This window comes from Numida meleagris, chromosome 1, assembly GCF_002078875.1.
Source record: "Numida meleagris isolate 19003 breed g44 Domestic line chromosome 1, NumMel1.0, whole genome shotgun sequence".
Taxonomy (NCBI): domain Eukaryota; kingdom Metazoa; phylum Chordata; class Aves; order Galliformes; family Numididae; genus Numida; species Numida meleagris.
This window is the reverse complement of record NC_034409.1, coordinates 33598741-33622363: the sequence shown is the minus strand read 5'-3', so window position 1 is coordinate 33622363 and position 23623 is coordinate 33598741. Positions and strand designations below refer to the sequence as shown.

Below are 23623 nucleotides of genomic sequence, written 5' to 3'. Positions count from 1 at the left end.
TTTATACCTGTGGATATTCTGTACACAGGCAATAATAACAACAGTACAGAAGTTTGTACCAGGAGAAATGCTGCATTTATCTCACATCAGACCTAATTCTGCTTGCAGAGTATTTGGGAAGTCCTTGGGAGTTTTCCCATTGTTTTTAATCACAGCATGAAAAGCACAGTAAACAAAAACTAAAGCAAGCAAGCCATGTTAATAAACAATGTACAGGCAAGGAAGAATCACACTGCTGGAATAAATTCCATCATCCTTTCTTTGTAAGAAACATGAACATACTCAATGGCTTGCATAGTCTTGTGCTGTTCACAAGACAGTGCCCCCAGTATTGCATGTCCTGTAAAAGAAACATGTTCTGTATCATCAGAAAATGTGTAAATACATTGATTCAACTTACTTTCATTAGCCCAGCCACTTCACTCAATATATCTCCTTCTCAAGCACTCCATGTACTCAAAGCCAGAACCAAAGACCACAGAGCCCTGTGGATATTTCATATTGAAAATGTTTTTGGTTTTTAAAGTGAAGTTTGTTATAGTTTTAAAAAGTGCCCAGAAAGGCTGTGCTATCTGCATCCATGGATACTGAATGCTCCTGAGGTGCGGCAGGGCCCAGCCAGGCCGGCTGCTGGGTCCGCTTCCTGACAGAAGCAGGGCTTCACCTCGGACTCAGAAGTGAGCAACGGCATCCTCTTTCCTCAAAGAGAAATGAAATCCAAGCATCTTTACACGCTCAGGATGAAAAGGTCACACTGTACCTGCTTCATCCACATGACGTTCTTGTGTCAGAAACAAACAGCCACAGAATTTCAAGCAGTGTGTAGATCTGTTTTGAGCGGTGAGCTGTTAAGCTGTCTCCCCATATGTCTCACCTGAGCTTTTCCTTGTCATCTTGCAGAGATAATCAGTTCAACTCTAACAAGCCTATATATGTTCCTTTAACATTTCTCCCTCACATTTTGTGCAAAACAGTGACCACAGGTGGGGCAGGAGGACAACCCCTCATCCTCCCAGAGCTCTTGTCAGTGGTATTTGTTGAGGTCATGGGTTAACATACTGCAGAATTCAGTCAGCTGGCACAGCCTGTCCAGGAGTATGTGTAATAAGCTGCGAGGAGTTCTGCTTTCACACAGAAATTAGGAGCCTCCTCAGGGCACATGTCCAGTTCTGCTTATGTCCCTCTTGTCACTCCTGCCTCCCTCAGACAGCAGTCCGGACAGTACTAGGGAAAGCTCTGGGCATCCAGCAGACAGGAGAGAGGCTATCCTCAGGCGTCAGGGGCTGGCAGTGAGCTGGACTGGGCAGGTCAGATACTGACCAGTGAAGAGAGCAGCCCAGGGGCTTCTGGTCACCTCAGAGTTGCCTTCCTCTGTAACACATGGATGAGGATGAACAGCTGCCTGTTACAGACCCCCAGACAAAGGACTCTAACTGCATTTTTAAAAGCCTTTTGTTTTTTCTTATTTCTTATCTTTTCTTTTTCTTTAAAGCAATGACCGCTGCAATATAACCAGGAAACAAAGCAAAGCAAACAGAAAGGAAGAACTACACGATGTCCACTGTGCTTTTATCAACCAGTGAGTTATTGATGTCAAGCATTTTTTTACCTAAGAGAGATTTACTGTTCCTCAGAATACTTCTCTGTGTGTTAAAGCAGAGATCTGAAACATAACCTCCAGCCTCCCAAACCAACATGTGTATCTTCGATGATTAATTTTGGAGTATTTCTCCAACTCTCCTTCAAGTAGCATGGAACACAGTGGTCTTACCCCTGTTCACCGGTCTCCTGGCACTTTAGATTCATTTACAGACAGCTCTGTTATAGAGACTGGGAACTGTCACACAGCCTTGTGTTCCTCATGTCTATAAACAAAGCACTGGGACCCCATTGGAACCCAGCTATTGGGACTCTGATTAATAACCAGAAATGGAAGGAAGTCACAGGGCTCAGCCTCCAGCTTGTCCCTGCACTCAGCATGTACTGGCTGGTTCTGGCAGGAGCCGAGGTGGTGGCAGCTGATCCTCCCACCAGCCCCGCTGTGACGAACCTGTGTCTCCCTGCGCAGCACCACTGTGGTGCCACCCTCGCAGCCGGCTGTGCCTACCCCATCCCAGCTCGCAGGTCACTGCCTTGGGGTCACTTATAGCTCTCAGGAGCACGCAATGTAACAGGGCACATACATAGCAATATTGCAGGGGACAGACCTCCTGAGTGCTCTTGCTGCCTTCCTCTCGCCCTGATTTTCCAAAGCTTGGCACACCCAACCCTGCAACATTTCCATGCGTTTTCGTGGCCTCCGCCGGCAGCAGGTTTGCCAGGGCTTTTGTGCAGAAGCATGACATGGTCAATAGGGCACAGCTAGGCAAGGAGGGCTTACAACTTCTTTGTCCTCTCACTCTTGAAAACGTCCAGGCTTGCCCTTTCTACGAGCATCCTCTTACTTTGCGAAAGCACTCCAAGCACCTGGCCGTGAGCGAGACGGCTCTGGAGGCTGCACAACACCCGTGCAGGTGCGAACCCCAGCGATGGGACGGGGACCCGCCGGCGGGCGGCTGCAGGACGCGCTTTAGGCCTTGTTCCACCCCCACACCTCTTTTTCATAGCGAACCGTTTTGCCGCAAAAAACCCCTCGGCGTGTTTAAGGAACGGACGGACGCGCGCAGCCCGCAGGTAACAGTCCGCCCGCCCCTCCCCGCCCTCGGCCCCTGCGCGCCGCCGCCGGCAGCGGAGTGGCCCCGCCCGCCGCGCACCTGCCGCGGGCCGCCCCCGCCGCGGGAGGCGGGCGGGAGGAGGGTGGGGGCGGCCCGTGCCCGGCGTGTGCCCGGAGCCCGCGGGCGCCGCAGGAGGAGCAGGAAGCGCCCGGGCGCATCCCGCCGCGCTGTCACATGACTCAGCAGCCGCCGCCGGGCTGAGTTCAGCCGGCGCCGCGCCGGGAGGAGGGGGACCTGCCGTTGCCGCAATGAGCCCGCGGCCCCGCGCCCGCTGAGCCCGCGCGCTCCGGCCCGGCCCGGCCCGGCCCCCATTGCGGAAGCGCGGCGGGGCCGCCGCCGGTTCGCCGCTCCCCGCGCTGCGCGGCGGCGGTACTATGCTCACGCGGGTGAAGTCCGCCGTGGCCAATTTCATGGGCGGCATCATGGCTGGCAGCGCGGGCGCCGAGCACGGCGGCGGCGCGGACCTGCCGCTGCGCTTCCCCTACGGGAGACCCGAGTTCCTGGGACTGTCCCCGGACGAGGTCGAGTGCTCCGCCGACCACATCGCTCGCCCCATCCTCATCCTCAGCAAGGAGACGCGGCGCCTGCCCTGGACCACGGGCTACGCGGAGTGAGTACGGCCGCGGGCAGGTGGAGCCCTTCCCTTCGGCCCTTCCTCCGCCTCCCGCAGCCCCGCGGCTGGGCGCCCCGCACGGCCGTGCCCTGGCGGAGCCGTCCCGGGCCTGCGGGGCGGAGGAGGCACTCGCGGTGCCCTGCGGCGGTCCCGGCCGCGGCTCCGTACCTGGGCGTGTGGGAGGTGCGAAGGGAATGCGGGGAGCAGCGGCTGCGGGAGGGCGGCGGGAGCGCTGGGGATAGCGACCTTTGGTACCGGGGCTGCGGCGGAGATGGGGAACCGCCGAGAGCGGCTGCGCTCGGTCGTGGCTCGGGGACAGACGTCCGTTGGTGGGGAACCTCGGCTCGGTGTGTGCGTAACTGCTTCCCCCTGCCCGTGAGCACGGGCGGGCCGGGGGAACCTTCCTGTGGCCTCGGCAGCGCTGGTTGACAGACGGGTGGCAGCGCTGGCGTCTGGTCGGGACCAGGTGTAGCCCTGAGCACGAATGGTTGCACGCTGCGCCTTCAGCGCCGGCCGCGGGCGCAGGGCAGCGTTTGGCTGCGGCTCCTCACCCCCTGGCAGCGGAGCAGCTGCAGGGCAGCACGCGTTCTTGCACCTGACTCCGTATCAGCGCCCGGCACTTCCCCCCCCGATGCTGGGAGCAGGGCTGAGGATGCGGCTTCTCACTGCTGTTACCTCCGAGTCTTGATCGTTCCTGGCCCTCCTTGTCAGTCCAGCTGGCATCGTACCGAAGTTCCACTGGCTGAGCTCATCCAAGCTGGTTTGTGTAGGCACCGTCTCTTTGGGCATGTGTGAATTCCTAACAAAGCTACTGCAAAAACTGCAGCGAGGTGCTGATGAGTGATTGCTAGCTTTATTTAAAAGGTTTGTATGAGTTGCTGCATCACTGGGGACACCCAAATAAGAGGCAAGATTTATAGGAGTTTGAATGGGATTGTTCTCCTCAGATCATTACAGAATTCAACATGTTACTGAGCAAATTCCCCAGAAACTGTAAGTTTAAATGTTTAAAAGTAAGCTCTAATTGTTCTGCTACTATAACAGTCCCTCAAAAGCAGTTCTTTACCAAAGCAATACGTGCTGCTATTCTTAGCTTGTGCGTGGAGCGGTGGCACTTGGTGGGTGGCTGTGGCTGCAGGCCGAGGGCAGGCTGTGGGCCCAGGTGTGTGCAGCCCCACTGCCTGCAGCCTGGGCGCTCCTCAGGTGAACCGGGATTGTTCTCCTATAGGTGTTCTTCTGAGCTTTGAGCGGTTGGGTGAGTTGGGAGGCGTAACAAAGTTACTGGCCTCCATTCCAATTGCTGTCTGTGTGAAAAGAGATCAGCCTTTGTCTTTATCGCCTGCTTGTTTCCCTTTTCTTGCCTCATCCCCTCCTGTACAGCCCTGGTTGCAGTAGCTGACTTCAGCGCTCTCAGAAGTGCTGTCAGGCTGTTCCCAGGCACACCTATCTGCTCCCCAACATGGGCTTTGGTTGCAACCAGAAGATGTCAAAATGCTCACTGTGCTAGAGCAAAGGGGAAAGCAGTACTGCCAAAATTACGTTGTCAGCCAAAGGCAAAGCAATGCCACAGACATAACATGCAAAGAATAAGAAGGAAATAAGGGCAAAATTGGGTTTTGCTAAATCTGACATTTTTTCTCCTCTCCTACTGAGCTGGTCCCAGGCTGTCTGAAAATAATTGCAGGAGTTACTTGGAGGTATATTTTCAAAAGATCTGTTTTCCTCTTGGAATGCCTTTGAATTAAATAGAGAAAAGAAAAGGGAAAATAGCAGGAAGGTCAAATTATTCTTTTACATATTTTTAAGTTTGTTTGCTAGCGGAATGTGGGGGAGGAAGTACTTGTATACCATTACTTAGCATTGTATTAGCATCTATATTAAGGATACTAGGAGAGCAGTTTGCCTCTTAGCACAACACAAATGAGCACTTGCAGGAATAGTGGGGGCTCGATGTCCTCATCAGTACCTTGTGGCACGACCTGGGGCAGTGGTTTGCTGTGTTCCATCAGGCTGTTGGCAACAGGAGCTCTGGGCAGTGAGTTCTTGACTCCTTGAAGTTAAGGAGAGGTTTGTTGTAGATTTACAGATGGAGATATCGTCCTAGAGAGAGTATGTTTGTTCTGCCTTTGTTTTGTGTTTGCCAGCTGTGCTGGGCCGTGCACGCAGCAGGGTTGGAGGTGGAGGATTTATGCTCTGTGCCCAGCAGCAGTGCTCGTCCTGATGCCTTTAGGAGGAAGCTTTGTCCAGGGGACAGATCAGAAGGTGCTTCAGGGTGAGAACCGGTTCCTGTGCTGCGACTAAAGCAGTCTGAGTCCACAAAATAGGTCATTTTTTCAGGGACTTTCTTTTGTACTTTTGATTCCTAAGGACAGGGGCTCCTTCTCACCTTATGTAGAAAAGCCCACCTTGTAGTTTGCTTTTCCTTCTTAGCATCTGTGGCACATGCCTACTCGCCAGCCCTGTCCCACCAGTGCAAGCCCTGCTCCTTCTCCTCCTTCCCCTTTTCTTGCTTTGCTCGTACTGAACTTCTTTGTAATAGATATTTTTGCAATACCGCTCATCTATGTCATATTTTAAGTAAGTAATTTTAAAAATAAGTTATCTTTGTGGTATAATGCAGTGAAATGTAAATTAGCATTTAATTTTTATTATTAGCATTCCCTCTTTTAGTGGTATAATCATTATGCAAAACTTGTAGGCAGGCAAATGAAATCTTCAAAAACATACTTGGTGCTGGGTTAAAACATCACCACTTCCTGAAATTTCAGTAGGAATCCCAGAGGGATTTGGCTTTCCTTAGTAAGCACACTGATAGTTGTCTGTAGGAACATCTGTCCTGCCTCCTGTTATCGCATGGAAGACCTGAGACCCAGAAGCCCAGTTCATCCCGTACTACAGAGTGGTAAAAGGGTGCTGGTAGATGTTTCAAAGAGAGATGCTCTTATACCACAGGCACTCTTCTAGCGGTTGGCAATCTGGGTAGAAACAAAATGAATGTTGTATCCCACATCTAGTAAGCTTTTTGATTGTCCTGAACAGGTATCATTTTCCTAAGAAATACTTTTTGAATCAAGGGCATCCCTAGCATAACTCTGCTGAATCTGGTTAGCTGATGCGTATTAGGAATGGCCAAGGGAGAGAGCAGTCTGTTAGCAAACATTCCTTTAAGTCTGCCTTTAATCCGGGGGGGGGTGGGTGGGTAAGGAGGCTTGCTGTGATTTATTTGAGTTGAGGAGGGGGGATCCCATCTGACACTGTGTTTACTCCTTGCCCCCTGCCCTCTGCAGGCAGCTGTGCTCCAGGGCTGGGGGGCTGCACCATGAGCTGCTGCTTGGATTGCCCTGCTGCCACGAGGAAAACTTCTGTAGCCGCTTCCTGTGCCGATTCTTAGTGTTACAACCTTGCAGAGCTTCTGCTAAGCTGCTGTCAGCCTCAGTGCTGAACTCTGAAAGTGTAGAGGCAGCAGTAGGGATGGAGTGCGTAGCTTTAGATGGCTGAGATGGCATTCACCCATTTCTGAGCTCTGCCCATGGCATTGCTTTTCACCTTTTGGTCTGTCTATCCTGTTGCTACCTTGAAAGCAGAGCACAAATGGGGTGGAGCAGAGCCTTCCTATCCTGTCTGATTCCATATGGCACGCAAAATGATTGATCCAAAATTGGCAACGACAAAGAAATAGTCTGCCTTGTTCTGGTGAAATTACAGAGAAACTGTAACTGAATGACATTTTGTGTAAGGAAAGCAAAACTTGAGCTGTTTCTTTATCTGTTTTGAACGTGAATGTTCATCTCTGGTGGTCCAGAACTCAGTGCTATATTTGCTTTCCTAAATAATGAGAGTCCTGGGGCGGACTCATAACTTGTTTTTTCTGTATCCCATGCTTTCCTCTCTGTTCCCTATTCTTACTTTCCTAAGATCCAGTTGGAGACTAATATCAAAAGACACTATTAAATGCGCTTTAAACACACAATTAAGTGAAACGTGGAAGGAGGCTCAGTCATGTTGTCTGTGCCTTTTTATACAAAGGCCTGTTTAGCTTTTCTTCTTAAATCTCTGAATTATACTATAGATATCTGCGCAGCTCCAAGTTGTAATAGGTAGGCAGAAAGTAGGCTTTTGTGGTGCGTACGTGTCTTGGCTTTATAAAATCAATTTATTACCTCAGCAGTGCCTTTTGCTTGATAAGCCACAAAGTCCAGGCTCTTTTTTTCCATAATGTTACATTTCAGAAGTCTTGCGACGCTGTGGTTTCCCTGCTCTGCAGGCATGCAGCAGCAATTACATTTTCTCTGTGGTGCGGTGACTGCTGACCCATAATGGATACAGAGTTGTAGGTGAGGTATTACGGCTGTGTCCTTCTGCAGCATTTTAACTGAGGCGCATTGTTATAGCAATACCTTAAGTTGAAAATGAAGAAGGGAGAAGAGAAGCTCATAGATTTTTTTCCACTCTAAGTACTGGCTGTTCTGTAAGGCTGGTGTTTTTGCATCATGTTTTCTCATGCTGTGTTACTTATGAAAGGAAATGAGCATACATGGGGACTGTGTGAAGGCTTTTTACTGAGATTGTTTGAAGAGTTTTTTGGTTATCCTAAATTTTAGTTTGTCACAATCAAGGCAAAGCTTGTTCATTGTCAGGGTTAGAATAACAAAGAGGTAGTTTTCCACCTGAAGTACCTTTCACATTCTTTATGCATACAGAAAGTGTTGCGATAACCCTCCGAGGTAGGCAATAGCTTCTGATGTCTGGGAGGTGGGATAAACCAAAGCAGAGGGATTGCTTGTCCTGAGTTGGACAGTATGTCAGTGCTGAAGGTCAGCACAGGTCTCACTGCTCCTCATCTCTCATCCTGATCCCACTGCCCGCTATTAACAGGTGAAAGCTCTGTGCTTGGCTCCTGTGAGTTGCAGGATAGGTTCTCCTTTCTGGGAGCCTGCTTTGGAACCGTCAGCTGGGAGCATGACTCATCCCCGCATGTAAACAGGTTTTTGTCTGTGTTCTGTTTGGTGCAAATATCAGAGGGATAACACGCGCAGAAAGAGGAACACCTTTTTTTTTGTCTTGTTCTGTTTGTCTTTTTACTTTGGGTTAAATACACAGAAATAATGAATTACTTTCCTTTCTAAACTTTTAAAATTTTTGTTTGCTCTTCTCCTTGTCTGGATAAAATTATGTTCCTTTATTCTTTCTGTTGTTCAGAGCACACGGCTGAGTAGGACCTGATGGATGAGCTAAAAATTCAAATCCCATCTGTGTACCTAAAGTAGGCTGAATGCTCTTCCTGTGAATGAATTATTCTTTTATGCATAATGTAATCTTAACTTTAATATACATTGCCGAACTTATTTAAACCTGAACCCATAAAAAACAGCCTACAGGAGCCTCATGGTAGTTGTAAGAGCTTCAGAAATCCCTCTCCCTGTGTAAGAGCTTATACCATAACATTTAATATTTATGTAATGCCTCTAATTTGCTGAGTGCCTTGCAAATAATAATTTCAGAATAACCTCAGAGAAAAATGTGTATGTGCAAATGTTCTGCTTCCTCAGATAAAGAAACTGAGGCAGTGAGGATGAGCTTTGGTGAGGCGGTGTGATATGCATGTGGAAAATATGTCCCGAGTTCAAAGCTGTGTGCCTGGACGACACGATTTTTCCTGCCTTTGTGTGCTTGGCTTTTCCTATGTGGTCTCTGATTTCTTAGAACTAATGGGGAGAGAGAGGAGAAAGAGTAAATCATGTGTTCTGGTGTTTTTAATGTTGTCTGAATTGTGTGCACATGATTCTCAAAGAGGCAAGTAGGAAATGCATCCTCTGCGCTGCCTTGTGCCGTTGGCCTGGGGCTGAGGAGCAGTGCTGTCTGAGGAGCTCGCTTGGTCCCAGTTCCCAAAACGGAGAGGGCTCTGTCAGCATTCCGCAGATGCTCCATCTTGGCTCCTTTGCCTGGGGTACAGCTGCATTGCTTGGGAAGGTGCGTGCCATAAAGAAATGTGACAGGGCTTTGCCCCTGAGGGTGGGCCTCTTCCAGTGTGTCAGTGTGATCAGATGAAACATGCTCACATCAACCTTGAAGGGAAGCAGAGCTGCATAGCACAGTTATCCCTGTGATGGCTCTTGTGAATTACACAAGGAAGAAATGTGTTTTGTGGGTCTAAGGACTGGTCAGTCAATTCTGTGTCATGCTACATCCCAAGTAAGACTCTTCATTGAAGTTGGTGCTCTAAAATCCAGGAGGTCTTACCATGCAACTCTAGCTTCATGCTAATTGTGCTTTTTGTTGTTTCTTAACTAAGGAAAAAATCCTCTCAGTGAAGCAGGAGGAGGAAGGTAGTTTGTAAGAGTTGGTTCCCACTTGTCCAGCTGCATTCACTAAGTGGGGATTGCGTTTGGGATGGCTGCCTGCAATAGATGGCAATGACCCCTGTGGTTTCCCTGCTGCTTCATTAGGTGGAGTACAAGAGGTCATGGTTTCAAGTGCTCAGACTATGAAGCTGTTAAGAGCTACAAGAGAAATCCCAGCTTGTGTTCAACCCTTGCAGCCCAAACCCAATTGGCACAGGGTGGCTGTTCTCCTTGTTTGGGATCCATATTTGATCATTTGTGTCCAACTTCATTTCATTCCCTTCTCTTTTTTTCATTTAATACCAAAGGTTTCATTAACACATCAGTGCTGTTTGGCCGCAGTCTTGATGGCTGTGGTGATGCTTTTCCCAGAGCATCCCCAGGAAAGGCAGGGATTGAATGGGTCCTCCATCATGGCTTTTGGTTGTGATAGCGCTCTGATACCATGACTTGGTGCAGACAGACCATCTTTGCTCTTCAGGGAGGGAGAGTTGGGGGGAAAAGTGGGTTTCTGCTATAATAGAAGAAACAGGCTGAACTTTGATCATGTTTTTTGTTATGCTTGTTGTACACCATGAACAATGGATGTGGGGAGAGGAGAGGGACAGCATGCGTTTGTTTTGGAGCTCTTTGTGTGTTCAGTCTGCAGTGGTTTGCAGACCACGATCTGACACCCTGCATGCCATTGCTTCAGGACTGCTGCAGCAAGGTGTCCTTGGACTACCATTAGAGGTCTCCAAGGTTGTCTTAGAATCCTGTTGTAGTCACAGCTCTCCTTCCAAAGTCTTTTCAGTTAGATTCTTCTGTTAAACCACTGGCTCCACAGCCAGGTGGCCTTTCTATTGTCCTGCCTGGGTCTCTGCCCCTCTGCTCAAAGGCACCAACAGGCAATATCTCACTTTGCCTTTGCTCCTGCTGTGAGCCCTTTCAGATTTCCCAGTTTGTTCTTTGTCCTTTGTGGCCTATTATGATAATTTCTGCTCTTCGAGTTCCCCGCAGAGAGGTGAAAGAAATCCAGTTCCAGCCAAGCAGATCTTTTTTTTATCTTTTTGGCCAACGCTGATTCATTGAGGTTAAGTATTGTTTGTCTTTAGGTACGTGTTAGAGGCCTCCTTCGAAGCAGACGATTCACAGTGCCTTGTTGTAATGTTGTAAAGTATCCACCGAACAACTATTGATCTGGTCCCAGCTGGAGTCTCATGTTGGAAGTGGGACGGAGGATAGCTCTCCAGTTCTTGGTTTGGACAATGTTCTGTCTTGTGGAGTAGCCTAAGGACTAAGAAGAAATTACCCCTCTGTTCCTCAGAGATCTCAGTATCTTCAGCTGCAGCAGGTCACTATGCGGTTGGGCCAAGGCTTTTGTCTTGTTGTGTAGGTGTAATATTTAGAGGTGTAGCACTATAGGCATTGCTACTCTGAGTTTTTTTTGTTTTACTCTGAGGCTTTTTGTTAGGTTTTGGAAGACTCATTTTCAGTGAAGGTCAGTGAGTTTCTCGAAGTACCACTGATTATTATTTTATTTTATTTGCCCTCCCATTCCCCCTTTGTTGAGAGAAGTTGTTGTTTTTTCTTGGTTGTGGGCTTCTTTCTTTTTTTGATGGGTCATGTGGAGGAAAAAACAGGAAGCTGAAAGTCCGAGAGTGGTAAGTAAGCCTTCCTGTAGTATCACGGTGGGAAGAGCACTCTTGAAATGACTGCAGTCTCCAGGATTGCCTGTGGGAGCCAAGTCCTGCCCAACAATTGCAGTTCCTCATCCATTTCGAGGTGAGAGCCATCATGTTCAACCCATCACGTCCTGCACGTGTCGGGCTCATTGAGCAGCACAGATGTGCTCAAAAGTCCACTTCCCTGCACCTCTGTTGGTTTTGGTGGCTGTGCAGGGGGTTTAGTGCCCCCAAGAACCTATTAATCCCCCTGGCTCTGCTTCGGTACAAGTGTCTTGGTATTCTGACTCTTTGATCTTAGTTTTTTGTTTATTTGTTCAGCAGTATGTGACACTTTGCAGAAGCTTGTGCATTAAAACTGGGTTCCTTAAATTACTGCTTAAAAATGTGTTTTTTAGAACAGCATTTTAGAGAAAGTGCTTTTTCTTCCAAGTCTGTTCTAATGGTGTTTGTTTCAGGAGGGAATACTGAAATTTGCTGCCGAGGTCGACTCTAAAACTCAGTTCAAGCTAGTTCTTGTTTCTCTTTGCTTCACTTATTTGTAGATGTCTTGACTGAAAAAGGAAATAAGTCTTTTTTTTTTCCCTCCCATTTCTTTCCAAGGGCTTACACACTGGATCTTAGTTCAAGCTTGTAATGTTTTCCCTTTAGAAGTTCTAAAAGCCATAGAGTGAGGCCTGTGCTGCATGTGTGGCATTGCTGGGAATGGAGTATGCCTTCTGATTCAGGTGTTTGGGTACATGTTCAGAAGTGAAAAATAGTTATAATAAAGCTAACTCCAATGAACATTGTTGCTCAAATCATCACGTACATCATAACTTTGTGAGTTATTGGTCTGAAGTGAGCAATTTCCATTTTGCAGAATATAAATCAAACTTTTCCATCGTCTTTCCCCCCTTCTCAAAAAAGCAAGATTTTCAACCATTTTCATGAATCTTTTGAAGACGAAAACTTAAATCAAGCACATGTGCTCTTGGCCACTATTTTCAGTAAATAAGATAGACAAGAAAATGTAGATGACCACTTTTTTAGGCTGGGGCTCCCTCAGTGTAGTTCTCAATGTCATTTTAAGGTCTCTCTGTCCCACTCCAGTAGTGCAAAGCTGGGAATTACAGCCAAGCAAGCGCCTTCTGCAACCTCTCCTGCATAATCCACTAAAACCCCAGGTCTGTGGATTGTAATTCTATTAGCTGTTAATCAAATGAAGTCGGGAAGAATGCAGCTGGCGTGCAGGAATGTGGGAAGTTCTCTATCTCAGGCTGTAATCCTGCTTTTAGAGGAAAAAAAAGTTATAGGCTAATGTGATTAACTGTAATCTCATTCTTGGTTGGTCTGAGAGAAATGCCTGATGCCTACATCACTAGCTAGCTCTGTGGAGTACTCATAGGGCTTCTGTGGAGGGGCTGAGATTTTGCTACTCAGCTGGTAGTCTTGGAAAAAAACCTTAGCAGCAAGAGAGAAATGAACTCTCATAGCCAGCACTTAGATTCTAGTCTTTGTTTAGAAATCTGAAACCAAGAGGATGTAAGTGGAAACACAAAATGAGCATAATCCTTTCAGGTATCTATGTGTATGTATAAATATGGGCAAGAAACAACTTACAGGTAAACTACAAGTTGCTCTTTAAAGCTTTGTAGGCCCCGAGGTTTACATTAGGATCCTGTTATTTGCTAATATGTTACTGCTGCTGACAGAATTGGTATTCTGGTTTATTTAATGCAGACAAGGGACAGGACTGTCTGGTAATAAAAGCTGCAACTTTGTGTTGAAGTGAATGAATGGCCTGGGGAATTTTTTCCCACTGGGGCATGTGTTTTTTCCTTTTAGCATTAAGGGAGCAGGTATACTGACTTCTGTTGAGAGGTTGGTATGAGGTGCTAGAAATGCGGCTGGAGAGGGAGAGGTGGGGCTCTTCATGAAAAGAATGGAAAATACCTTGGCATGTGTATTGTCAGCCCCAGCGCAAATAATGAGCTGCTCTGGGGGCAAAGATCATCTTTTTGCTGTGTGAAATGCAAAGTGCAGCCTAAGACCTGTTCCAAGGCCGCATCATTTGAAGGTTGGTTGCTGTTAGCTGATGGCCTTCGGGTGCAGGGGGGCTCCCAGCGCTGCCATTGCTGGGGCTTGTCCTTGTTTCCAGGGGACGTGATGGATGAGGTATGAGGTAGCTGTGGGAGCAGGCAGAAAAAATGCCTTGTACGCATCTTGTTCATTTGCTGGACAAATTGAAAAATAAGTGTGGCGTGGAGAAGGTAGGAGGTGCAGGAGAGTTTATGCTGCAACAAAATGCACATCCAGTCACCAGTCTCAAGTAGTCAAGTTGGTATTTGGAGAGGTTGTGCCAGACTGCCTTTTTTACAAGTAAAAATTATCATATAGTTTAATTACAGTGTAAGACATGCTGCCTCTCTCACAGTTGCTTACACACCTGAAGTTTTGTGTATGCGTTCCCTCACAGCTTTCTCTACTGCTTGCAAGCCTCCTGAGGCTGTCATGTATACAAGTGACCTTAAAAAAGAAACAAAAACAGAACAGTCAGTTAATTGAAGGGAAAGTTTTTGTTGTTCTTCCCTCTTGAAACTTTGTTGGATTCCCTGAAGGAATTGGAAAGACTAGGTGAGTAACTAGATGGATTTAATCATGGAGAAACATAGGGATGATTGGTTAGGATGATGTGAACAACTGTTACATAGGTATGTGGTTTGAAATTACTGCAGCCCCTCTAGCATCCTTTAAGACAACTACCCAGAATAGCTCAGGGTATAGTCAAAAAGGCAAAGAAAATGTTAGAATGTGAAGGAAGTGGGGTGCAATGGGTTGCATTTAAAACACTGTTGAGAACAGTGTTCACACTTAATTATGGGCAAAACTAAAAAGGAGAAATAATGACCGTGGAAAAACAATTAGTAAATTCAGAGGAATTGCAAAATGGGAACAAAAATCAAGCCTATGAAAGCTGGAGAGATCACTCTGAAGGCAGTCTAAGTATTTTTGTATCAGGGAAAGCTCTAACAGGAATAGAAACATCTATCACAGGCCATAAGCAGCAGTAAAAAATGCTACTTCTCTCTCTAAGTTAGAGTATATGGGTAGAAGTCATTGCATGAGGACATACAGTGGTGAAAGGCCTCCTTGGCAGGTCAGGGCCTTTTGTTTCACGGTGCCCAGAGGTCTTAGATTGGTCAGTGAAACTCATGTTAGAGGTAGGTGTCATGAAAACCCAGGGACTTTTCTTCCTTTGTGTTAGGGAAGATATAACCTTTCATGCTCTGCTGCTTGGCAGATGACTCTACTGAGCATTAATTGCTAGCAATTGCTCTGCTATGGCTGGGTTCATTCCTTCATTAACCTGGCATTTCTCACACTTCCACTGGGAACTGCAAGTCTGCAGTTGAAAGCAGAGTGCCATTAGGGGGACACAAACTGAGCTGCCGTGAAAACTCTCCCTGGTGTGTTTCTGTTAGGAACGACAATCAGTCCAACGTGTGGGAGAAGGCTCTTCCATGGAGACTGCAACAGAAACTGAAAAAAGCAGCACAAACTGTACTGAAAAGCAGTATGTAGATTTTCTGCAATGGGAGGAAATTCTTTCTTGAACAGAAGCCCTTTTGTAAGGGTGGGCTTGGAAGTCATTATGTTTTAGTAGTCCATGGTACCGCAGGAAGTAACTTTTTTTTTGTTTGAGGATGGATGTGCTTATTTTGTGGAATCCTGAAATAAGAGCTTTTTCCAAGCTCTCTAACATCTGATCCTTCATCTTTTTGTTCTTGTATAATGCTTTAGCCAGCATTCCTGAAACAAAAAAGCAGAGGAAATATATATGCAAACAGCTGTCCTTTTTCTGTTCTCTGTCTGGATCTGCCGTTGAGACCCCCAGCCCTCCGGCAGCATGGCGGAGCTGTGCGCTTCCACACCGCCCTCCCCAACCTTGCTGGAGTGCCTCAGGGGGAAGACTTGGCAAAAATAAACATACTGCTCCAGTAAACAGTCAAGCATTGTTACAGGCAGGTTACAGGGTTGGTAGCACAAAGGTGCGTGAGTAGCGAATGGGTGAGTCAGAAGCGTTCAGCAAATAGTTCTGTCTGGAGAAAAAGCAAGATTGGCTTGACTTTTAAAATGAAACTGGAGTTTGAAAATTGTTTCCCGTGTGAGAGTTTTAACAAGGCCTGAAGGAACTAAGCTGTCTCCGGAGAGATAGTCATGCTGGCAAGCAGCGTGGAGCAGACAGGGTTTGCTCTCCAGGCAGAGGCACTTGCAGCACAAAGCACCTGGCGCTGGCAGCAGTGTGTCGTGCAGAGAGCGAGGGGTGTAAGTCACGTGTGGAGCAACAGCACGTTTGGCAGGAGAGCTCATCTTACCTGGAATTAAAAGGATGCTTGTGTAGGCAGAGATGGGGGCAGTGTTATTTCAGGGAGTGGAAAAACGGTGGGGTTTTCATACAGCAGGCGTGCAGTAAGCTTGTTTGTGAATGCTGCTGCTAGAATGTCTTCACGAGCTATTACTTCCCTACATCTGATGTTTTGAAGGTGAAATTATTATGTTGTCTTCAGGCCATTTTAGGTAGGTTTTTAAAGACAATGATCTAGCAGTCTTTCTTGTAAATAAAATCCTTTCCCCATTCAGAATGCATCCAACAGGTCTTGGAGACAGTTTTGTTTTCTTTTGCCTGTTACTTTCCTTTGTCCCATCCCATCAAATTGCTCACTTGAAATTCCCCACTGTTTGTTTTCAGCAAACAAGACTTCTAATTATATCCTCATCTACAAGTGCTGCCACTCTTTAAGTACTGTTTGAGTAGGAAAGGCAGATTGCTCTATTTCCCAGCTGGACTGATCACCTAATGTGGCAGGTGTGCTTTGGGAATTACATTTCTCCATGACCTTTCATCTTTTTGATTGTGTGGCAAATCAGGGCATAAAAGAGCAGAATTATGTTGGAAGAGAGCTTATGTAATTTACTCTTGCTATTATTATTCTTTGTCAGCTTTCAGTCTAAGATGTCCAGTATGACTGTGTTGTTCATTTGACTTGCAAAGTGGAGTGTTAGGGGACAAGAAATATGTTATCACACTGATTCCTTAGACCAAGCTTCTGATGTCCAGTCTGCAGACCAAGAAACCTTCCTCCCCAAAGCCAGCAGGCAATCAAACACACAGTAAGCTGGTTGTGTCCAACTCGTGTTCCCAGGTAGTGCTGTAGGGAGAGCCCCACTTCATTAACCATGCTAGATCAGTAAGCATTTTTCAGCCAGTATTGGTAAAGCAAACTTTGAAGAAATTTTTCCATTATCCCCAACCCATGTTCCTTTTCTGCCATTGCTTCTCGAGCCCTTGGAATAGCCGTCAGCCTTATCAAAGTCTTCACAAGGCTCAAACTTCCAATGAACAAAAACAATAAATGTGAAACCAAGCTGTGTCAGAATAGCGCATGTTCACATGAAGTGTTTGGAGGACAGAGCTGTAGGAATCCCTGAAACTTACTGTGCTCTGAATACAGTAGACTGCATCTAGAGCAGTAGGAGCCATCATGGGAATTGTGTGGGTGACTCTAAAGAGCTGTTAACACTCGGATGCTTTCCTCTATACAGCTGGCAAAAGACTGGAATACTCTCTTTTCCCTGGGAAGTCATCGTTAGTATATTCCTACTGTCTTCCTGTCCATGATCTTCCTGTTGTTTGGAAAAACAAACAAGAGAAAACAAAACAAAAAAAATCTTTACAAATAAGAACCTGAGAAATCAAACTTGTTGAAGTTCTTCTGTGTCTTCATGTGTAATAGATAATGGTAGAGCTACACGTGCATACATACATAATGGTAGGGATATCCCTCGATAAGCAAAATAGATTAATGGCACGGCTTGTAATTATACCTCTCTCCTGCTTTGCCACCTCCTTTTCTAGTGTGTCCTTTCTCCCGTTGTCTCACAAGCTATTGACACTGTTGACTTCCGCGTCCTACCAGCAAGCTGTTTCCTTCTGATTTTTAATCTTTATCTATATTTAGTTTGAGGTTTTCTGCATTTGTTCATTTCTGAAGAAATAGTGTGCGCTGGAGTGGAAATACTGATCAAAGTTTCAACTGTATCAGTTGATCTCATAAAAAATGCTATTGCTGTCTGGAGATGTGATCTGCCTTAATATTATTTTGGTAGTGGGCTATTTTAAGCCGCAATCAAAAGTAAAATAAACCTCTAATTGATTGTTAAAAGAAAAGCATACCATAGACTTACTGTAAGTCTCCTGGAAAAAAGCCAGTGGAATGAAGTGCTGCTTGTGCACTCCCAGATGGTGTAGTTAGCAAAAGGTTACGCTTGCGTAAAACTCCCCTAGTCACCCAGAAATAGTTACAATATGTGAGATGCTTCTGTAGTATTGAAACAACTCTTTGCACAATAGTGGAGCATCCACTGTCATATTAATTACAACTCTGAATTCTAGTGGTTCTTCTTTATGCTGCATTTTAAGATTCTTGTTAAAACCATAAGAATTTTGTAGTTTCAGAGTATGATGGTATTTGAAACGTAAATGGTTCTTATACATTCTCTTTCTCCTGCAGAAGGAAAATGTCTATTTTCCTCTCTTATTCCAATTTCTGAGTCTGTTTCCAACCATTGCCACCATGCCTTCTGTTTTTTCTCAGGACCTGGCAGAGAGATGGGAAGTGTAGGAGGACAGGCAATTGATGTTTAATCCTTCATGTTTTCTAATTTATAGTAGGGCTGATTATACATGCATCTAGAGCAAACAGGCACACATGCATATTCTAAATAGAGAAGCATTACAATTTTCCTGCTGCAAACACATACTGTGTCATCTTCTGGGACCTCCTTGGTTTGGATCTCTGCTAAAGCTCCTTATTGTGTATTTTCATTTCTACACTGTTCTTGCAGATGATAAAGTTTTGATGGAGGTTAAGTGATTGCTGTGTCTTGCTTCCTAGGAGCTTTTGTTGAACTGTTACTACTTAGTTCAAATTTGGGCTTTTTTTATACCAAGTAATTAAAAATGGTGTATAAACTAGAGAATTCCCTTAAGTGCTTGTGATAATTGAGTGGTTATGTGATAGTCTTATATGAAGGTTGCAATGTACCAAATGCTTTAAAAAAATATGTATAATAAATCTATAGTGCTGAGAGGAACACTGACTTTCCTAATGCAAGAACGTTGCTACTGCTTTGTTACAGGGCTGATTTTGGCCCTTGTCTCTCTTTTGTCCCTAGAGGCAAAGTGTCTGCTTCTGAGAAGTGCCTTTTCTCCAGGGACTGAATGCCCAAACCAGGCTGATGGGTGCTTCCACAGGGCATGCTGAAGGTGCCCCTGCTGGGGTTCTGTGCTGAGTTTCTGGCTTGTAATGCACTGCCCTTGTTTGGGGTGAAGATTTCTTGTTTTTCTGTTGGGTATTTGAAGATAGGTGAAAAGAAATGCCTCCATCTTCATATGCAATATATATATCTCCAATGACAGTGAGTTATTTCTGTATTATTGAGTGTTTCCTGCTGTTGTAATTATTGTTGTACAGCAGTCCTGTCACTGGAATTACTGCCAGATTGGTCTATAAATCTGCAGAGACTGCAGTTAGCAAGAAAAGTCTATTAAAATATTACAGAAAGGGTTTCTTTCACTTTTTGAATTTTCCAGATTGCAGAGTACAGACACTGTGCTTATTGCTTAATATTGTATTCTGAAAACACAGACCACTTTTAAACCACCTTCACAAAATCAGAGGTAGCCATTACAAAAGCTGCAGGGACATGCCTAACAGGAATGTTTGCAGGACAGAACAAATCACTTCCATTGGTGACTCCTCGGCTCTCCTCAATGGGCAGAGCTGTTGGGGAGTTCAGCAGAAGATCAGGGTGATATCCTGCTGCTGCCCTCCCAGGGGGAAAGGAGCAGAAGAGGAGACAGTGCAGCAAGTTTCAGAGACAAATTGCTGCTCAGCATAAGTAGGCAGCACTGACGGTTTTGAGATTTTGTTAGTTTGGGTCTTGCTTATGGGTTTCAAAAGTCTATGAAAAGACACCTTTCATTCTACAGACAGCCCTTCCATATCTCTGTTGTGTTCACAGTGTGCTTCAGAGGTATAGGGTAGACAAGATTTTTGCCTCAGTGTATCACATTGCTGGGGTACTAGGTGATGTTCTGGTGTTAGCATTCATTAAAGGATTTTGAGAAAACTGCAGATTGAAGAAGAGGACTGATAAAATTATTCAAAAGATGGAGAAAGTGCCTCATAGATTACACAGTCTCCTGCTATCTCAGTGGGCAAAAGAAGAACAAGAAATGATCTGATTAGGGTTATGAAAATATTTATGGGAAAAATGCATTATTAAGGGACTCTTTTGATCTAGCAAAGAAAGACGGAAGAAGAGCTGAGGCCTGGAAGCTAAAACAATTAATTTGTATGAAGTGCAAGTCTTCTGTGGGGTGGTAGGTAATTCGAGTTTCTGTTGGGGGAGCTCATAAAGCTCCTGTCTTCATCCAAACCGGAGGAGTGAATAATCCCCAGAAACCAGTGTTTCTGCAAACATAACTTACTGATGTTGATCTTGAGATATTTCAATCCCATATCAAGATCTGTGGTACATTAGAGATTTGACTGGACAATGAACTTCTCTCTTCTGGCTTCAAAACCTTTTGTAAATATATATATTTAGAATAGCTGTTTTAATAGATGAAACTATTTTCATAGCCATTGACTGTTCCAGTTATAGCTTTTGGCCAAAGTACACATAACTACTCAATGTTGCTTATACCATTCTGATTATATTAGTAGCCATGGAGATGCTTTGCACTTTCACTCATTTAGAAAACACTATCTCAGCTGGGGTTGTAATTAAGCAGGTAGCCAATTAGCTGAGCAGAGACTGAAGCTCCAAATGCTGTGTGTAAAGACATACAAAATTGAAGTGCAAGGTTGTCTCTGCACCTGGTGACAGAGCTGCAGAAGGCTGAGTTGCCATGCCCCACGGCACCAGCCATTTGCAGAAGTCCTCGAGAAGCCGTTGTGGAGCGATGTGGTGGCAGTGATGCTTGCAGCTTTACCACTTGCAAAGTGGCGGCTGTTCCACTTCAGTGGGGTGGCAGCCCACAGTCTGAAGCTAAGGCTGAGATTTAAATGTGGTTCTTGAAGATCGTTTCTCAAAATTGGCCAGAAAAATACCCGTCTGAAAGGATTCTTCAAAAGTGTATTTCTGGCAGTTTATGGTTTCAAAAACATTTTAATGAGGGTGCCTGTACTTGGAGCATTTATATTTCTGCTGGGTTATTTACTACATTTTCACATTTACCCTGGTGCTGCTTTGACTGCTAGAAGAACACTCACTTGTATTTTCATTAATTCTGATTAATTAAAGGCAAGCTTTTGCGTCACCCCATTTCCTTCTCCCTTTGATTTCCTTTTTATTCAGCCCCAAGGGGTTATGAAATATCCACCAGCTTTCTGTGGTATCTACATAAATACTTAATCGTGAGGTGACTGTATTAATAGAATTTCTTGTTCCTTATTTTAGCTTAATTTGTACATGTCATTTAGTAACATGAGCAACAACAAGGGAAGTCTGCTTAGTGTCTTGTGTAAAGAAAGCAATGATCCGTTGTGAGAAACAATGTCTAGCTAGCAGACAATGTCTGTCACCCTTTCCAAATATGTAAGTAAGGGTAAATGCATATAGATACACATACATATTCATAGAGATACATTTATGCATGTAGATGTGGACGTATTTTAGGCTAAGTTTCCATCAAGACACACCAAGAGAACTGGAGATCTTGTGTGCTGGGAGCAGAGGAGAAGCCTTTGAGGACAGTTGGCTACAGGCAGGGCTGATGTTTTAACTCACCTGCTGCTCAGTCTGACCTTCTTGCTGTCATTGTGAGGACTAGGATTTTCATCACCAGTCTTTCTTCCCATTATCTTGGTACAGATAACAGGAGTTGGAAATACTGTGAGTGGAAAGATCAAAGTGCAGGATCCTTTGCTTATTTGAAAATCTGTTTTAAAATCCAGCTGGGTTGTTTTAAGACTGTATGGGCTAGATGAAGCCTTGCTGATTTGAAGGACAGAATCACGCTTGATTACCTTTTTCTCCCAGACGTAACCCAGGGCTTGAAGTTTTGCTGAAGGTAATTTCAGCCAATCTTGTCCAAGGAGCGGATCTGTGGTTTGAATACTCACAAGCTGCTTGAAAACGTGTGGCTGCTGAGAGAGATCCAAATCAGATTTTCCTGTTCTGGAGGAAGTTGTAGCAATACATTAATTATCCATTCTCCTTAGCCAGGCCTGCTTGTTGGTCAGGATGGGCACATTGGCCGGTGAGTCAGCACAGTCTTAGCTGGGAGTCACATACAACATAGGCGGACTCTGCCTCTGCAAGGAAGGACGTGCAGAAGGAGATAGGGTTAACCTTGGAAGATCAAGTACTGTTCTTTAACAGAACAGATCAGCTTGTACATCCCAAGTGAGGGCTCCTGGCACTTCTGCAGTCACCTCAGCTGTCCTGTTGTTGGGACTCAGTTTCCTACACCGAGGTATCTGTCTGAAGGAAGTTTAAAAAAAAAAAAAATCTTATTAAAACCTCCCGTTCATAGAATATTCTGCCATTTAGAACTATGTGAATATTTGATTTCATGTTAAGAGTTACTGTATCTCAGTGTTAGCAATAGGGGAACTTCGGTGCTGTCATTTCAGTCTTTTGAAATGCAGAGGAGATAGTGAAGCCACTTGCTGACCTTCAAGGAAGCATCAATGCCCCTTGTTACTAAGTATTGATGTGTTAAAGTACAGGCTGGTTTGTATCACAGAGCAGAAATAAAACATATCAGAAATAAGCTTTTTTAGCACTATATTGAAGTGTAATCTACTCTTAATGGAATTCTTCTTATACCTTGCTAGACCATGCATTTAAAAATATTGATTTCAGGACTTCAGTGGTTCCAAGTGAAAAGATATTTTATATGCTACAAGATGAGGAGAAAAGAGAAATACGTATTTTGTGTCCCAGTTTATTTTATGGCATTAAGAAAATGCAGAAATTGTGATTTCCCTTTTCTTCCTGATCAAAAATTTAGAAATGAAGTTATTAAAAATAAAAAAACATGTAGGACAACTAGAGATAATTGCTTATAGTCTCTTCTGTTGAAGTACTTTATGCTCCCAAATGTTGTTTGGAGCACTTATTTCTGACCTCAAGCATCACCTAACTACAAACCTAAAATCCTTTTTTGTTGTTGTTTTTTTTTTTTTTGCTTTTGTTTTCCAATTGTAGTACTTCTTGTGGAACATATAGATGATTTTGAAAACTGTTGTTTCAGACAGCATCAGAAGCAAGTGTCCCATGCAGCACCCAGCACCTTTAGATTTTAAAAATAAGTATAAGCTAACAAAATATGCAAGAAAAATAGATACTGTTCACGCTAGCCTTGATATAAAGGCTTAGTAAAGACTGTAATGGCCATCATTTGATGTAAGGTAGTAGTATAGATTTGAAAGTTTAATGTTGCTTTACTTATTCCAATGTCAAGATCTGGGGCATGAGGTTAAATCTGATCTCCTCCAGCAGAATCTGTCATTCATGGCATCTCTACATTTCAGAGAAGCTGCAAGCCTAAAGTTATCTTTTAAAAAATTCACTTACACCACTGAAATTGAGTTGATGTAGGATCTAAGGCAAAGCTGTTGGTGTGCTTTTCTACATTGTCTTACTATTCTTAGCCTCCACATGCAAGTCCTATCCTGTATCTTCTGTAGGATGACACTAGCCTTCTTTTGTCATAAGCTACTGAGCTGTGTTGGCTTTGAATCCAGGTGAAAAATTGATTGCTCATATGAGTTGTTACCTTTGGGTTTAATTCTGTGTCTATTGAAATGGCTTCCCTTTGGATTAAGCTGTTTGAGAAAGTGAATCATTGGGAATACATGTGAGTCTGGTAGAGCGTTGCTCTGAAATAATGAGCCTTTCCTACACATATATCAATAATCTGCTTTCAAACAGAAGAAAATAATTCTGTAGATGTGGAGCTGTATTTACCACCTTGATCCATGGCGATAATGACTTTGTTAAGAATGGGAAACTTGGACATAAATATTTTATGCCTGTGTTACCTGAAAAATCAGTGCAGATTAAATTTAAAAAAATGTTCTGCACATATAGTAGCAGCTATCTTAATCACTGTACTTTAATCCTTAGTGTTTCTTTTTTTTTCTTTCCTAATGGAATGCTGTTATAAAGTGAGAGATTAAAGATGAAATTGGAAAAGAATGTATGGGGTCAAAGCTTAATTTCTCAAAGATA

General features: G+C 44.7%; 1 protein-coding gene across 1 annotated transcript in view; it reads left to right on the top strand.

The window, feature by feature from the left end:
* Positions 3008 to 23623, top strand: part of PPM1H (protein phosphatase, Mg2+/Mn2+ dependent 1H) — a 134452-nt gene continuing 113836 nt past the window's right edge. The window contains exon 1 of the mRNA XM_021385053.1: positions 3008 to 3324. Within this exon, the coding sequence (XP_021240728.1) occupies positions 3089 to 3324 (236 nt within the window). The 5' untranslated portion in view covers positions 3008 to 3088. The remainder of the gene's footprint in view (positions 3325 to 23623) is intronic.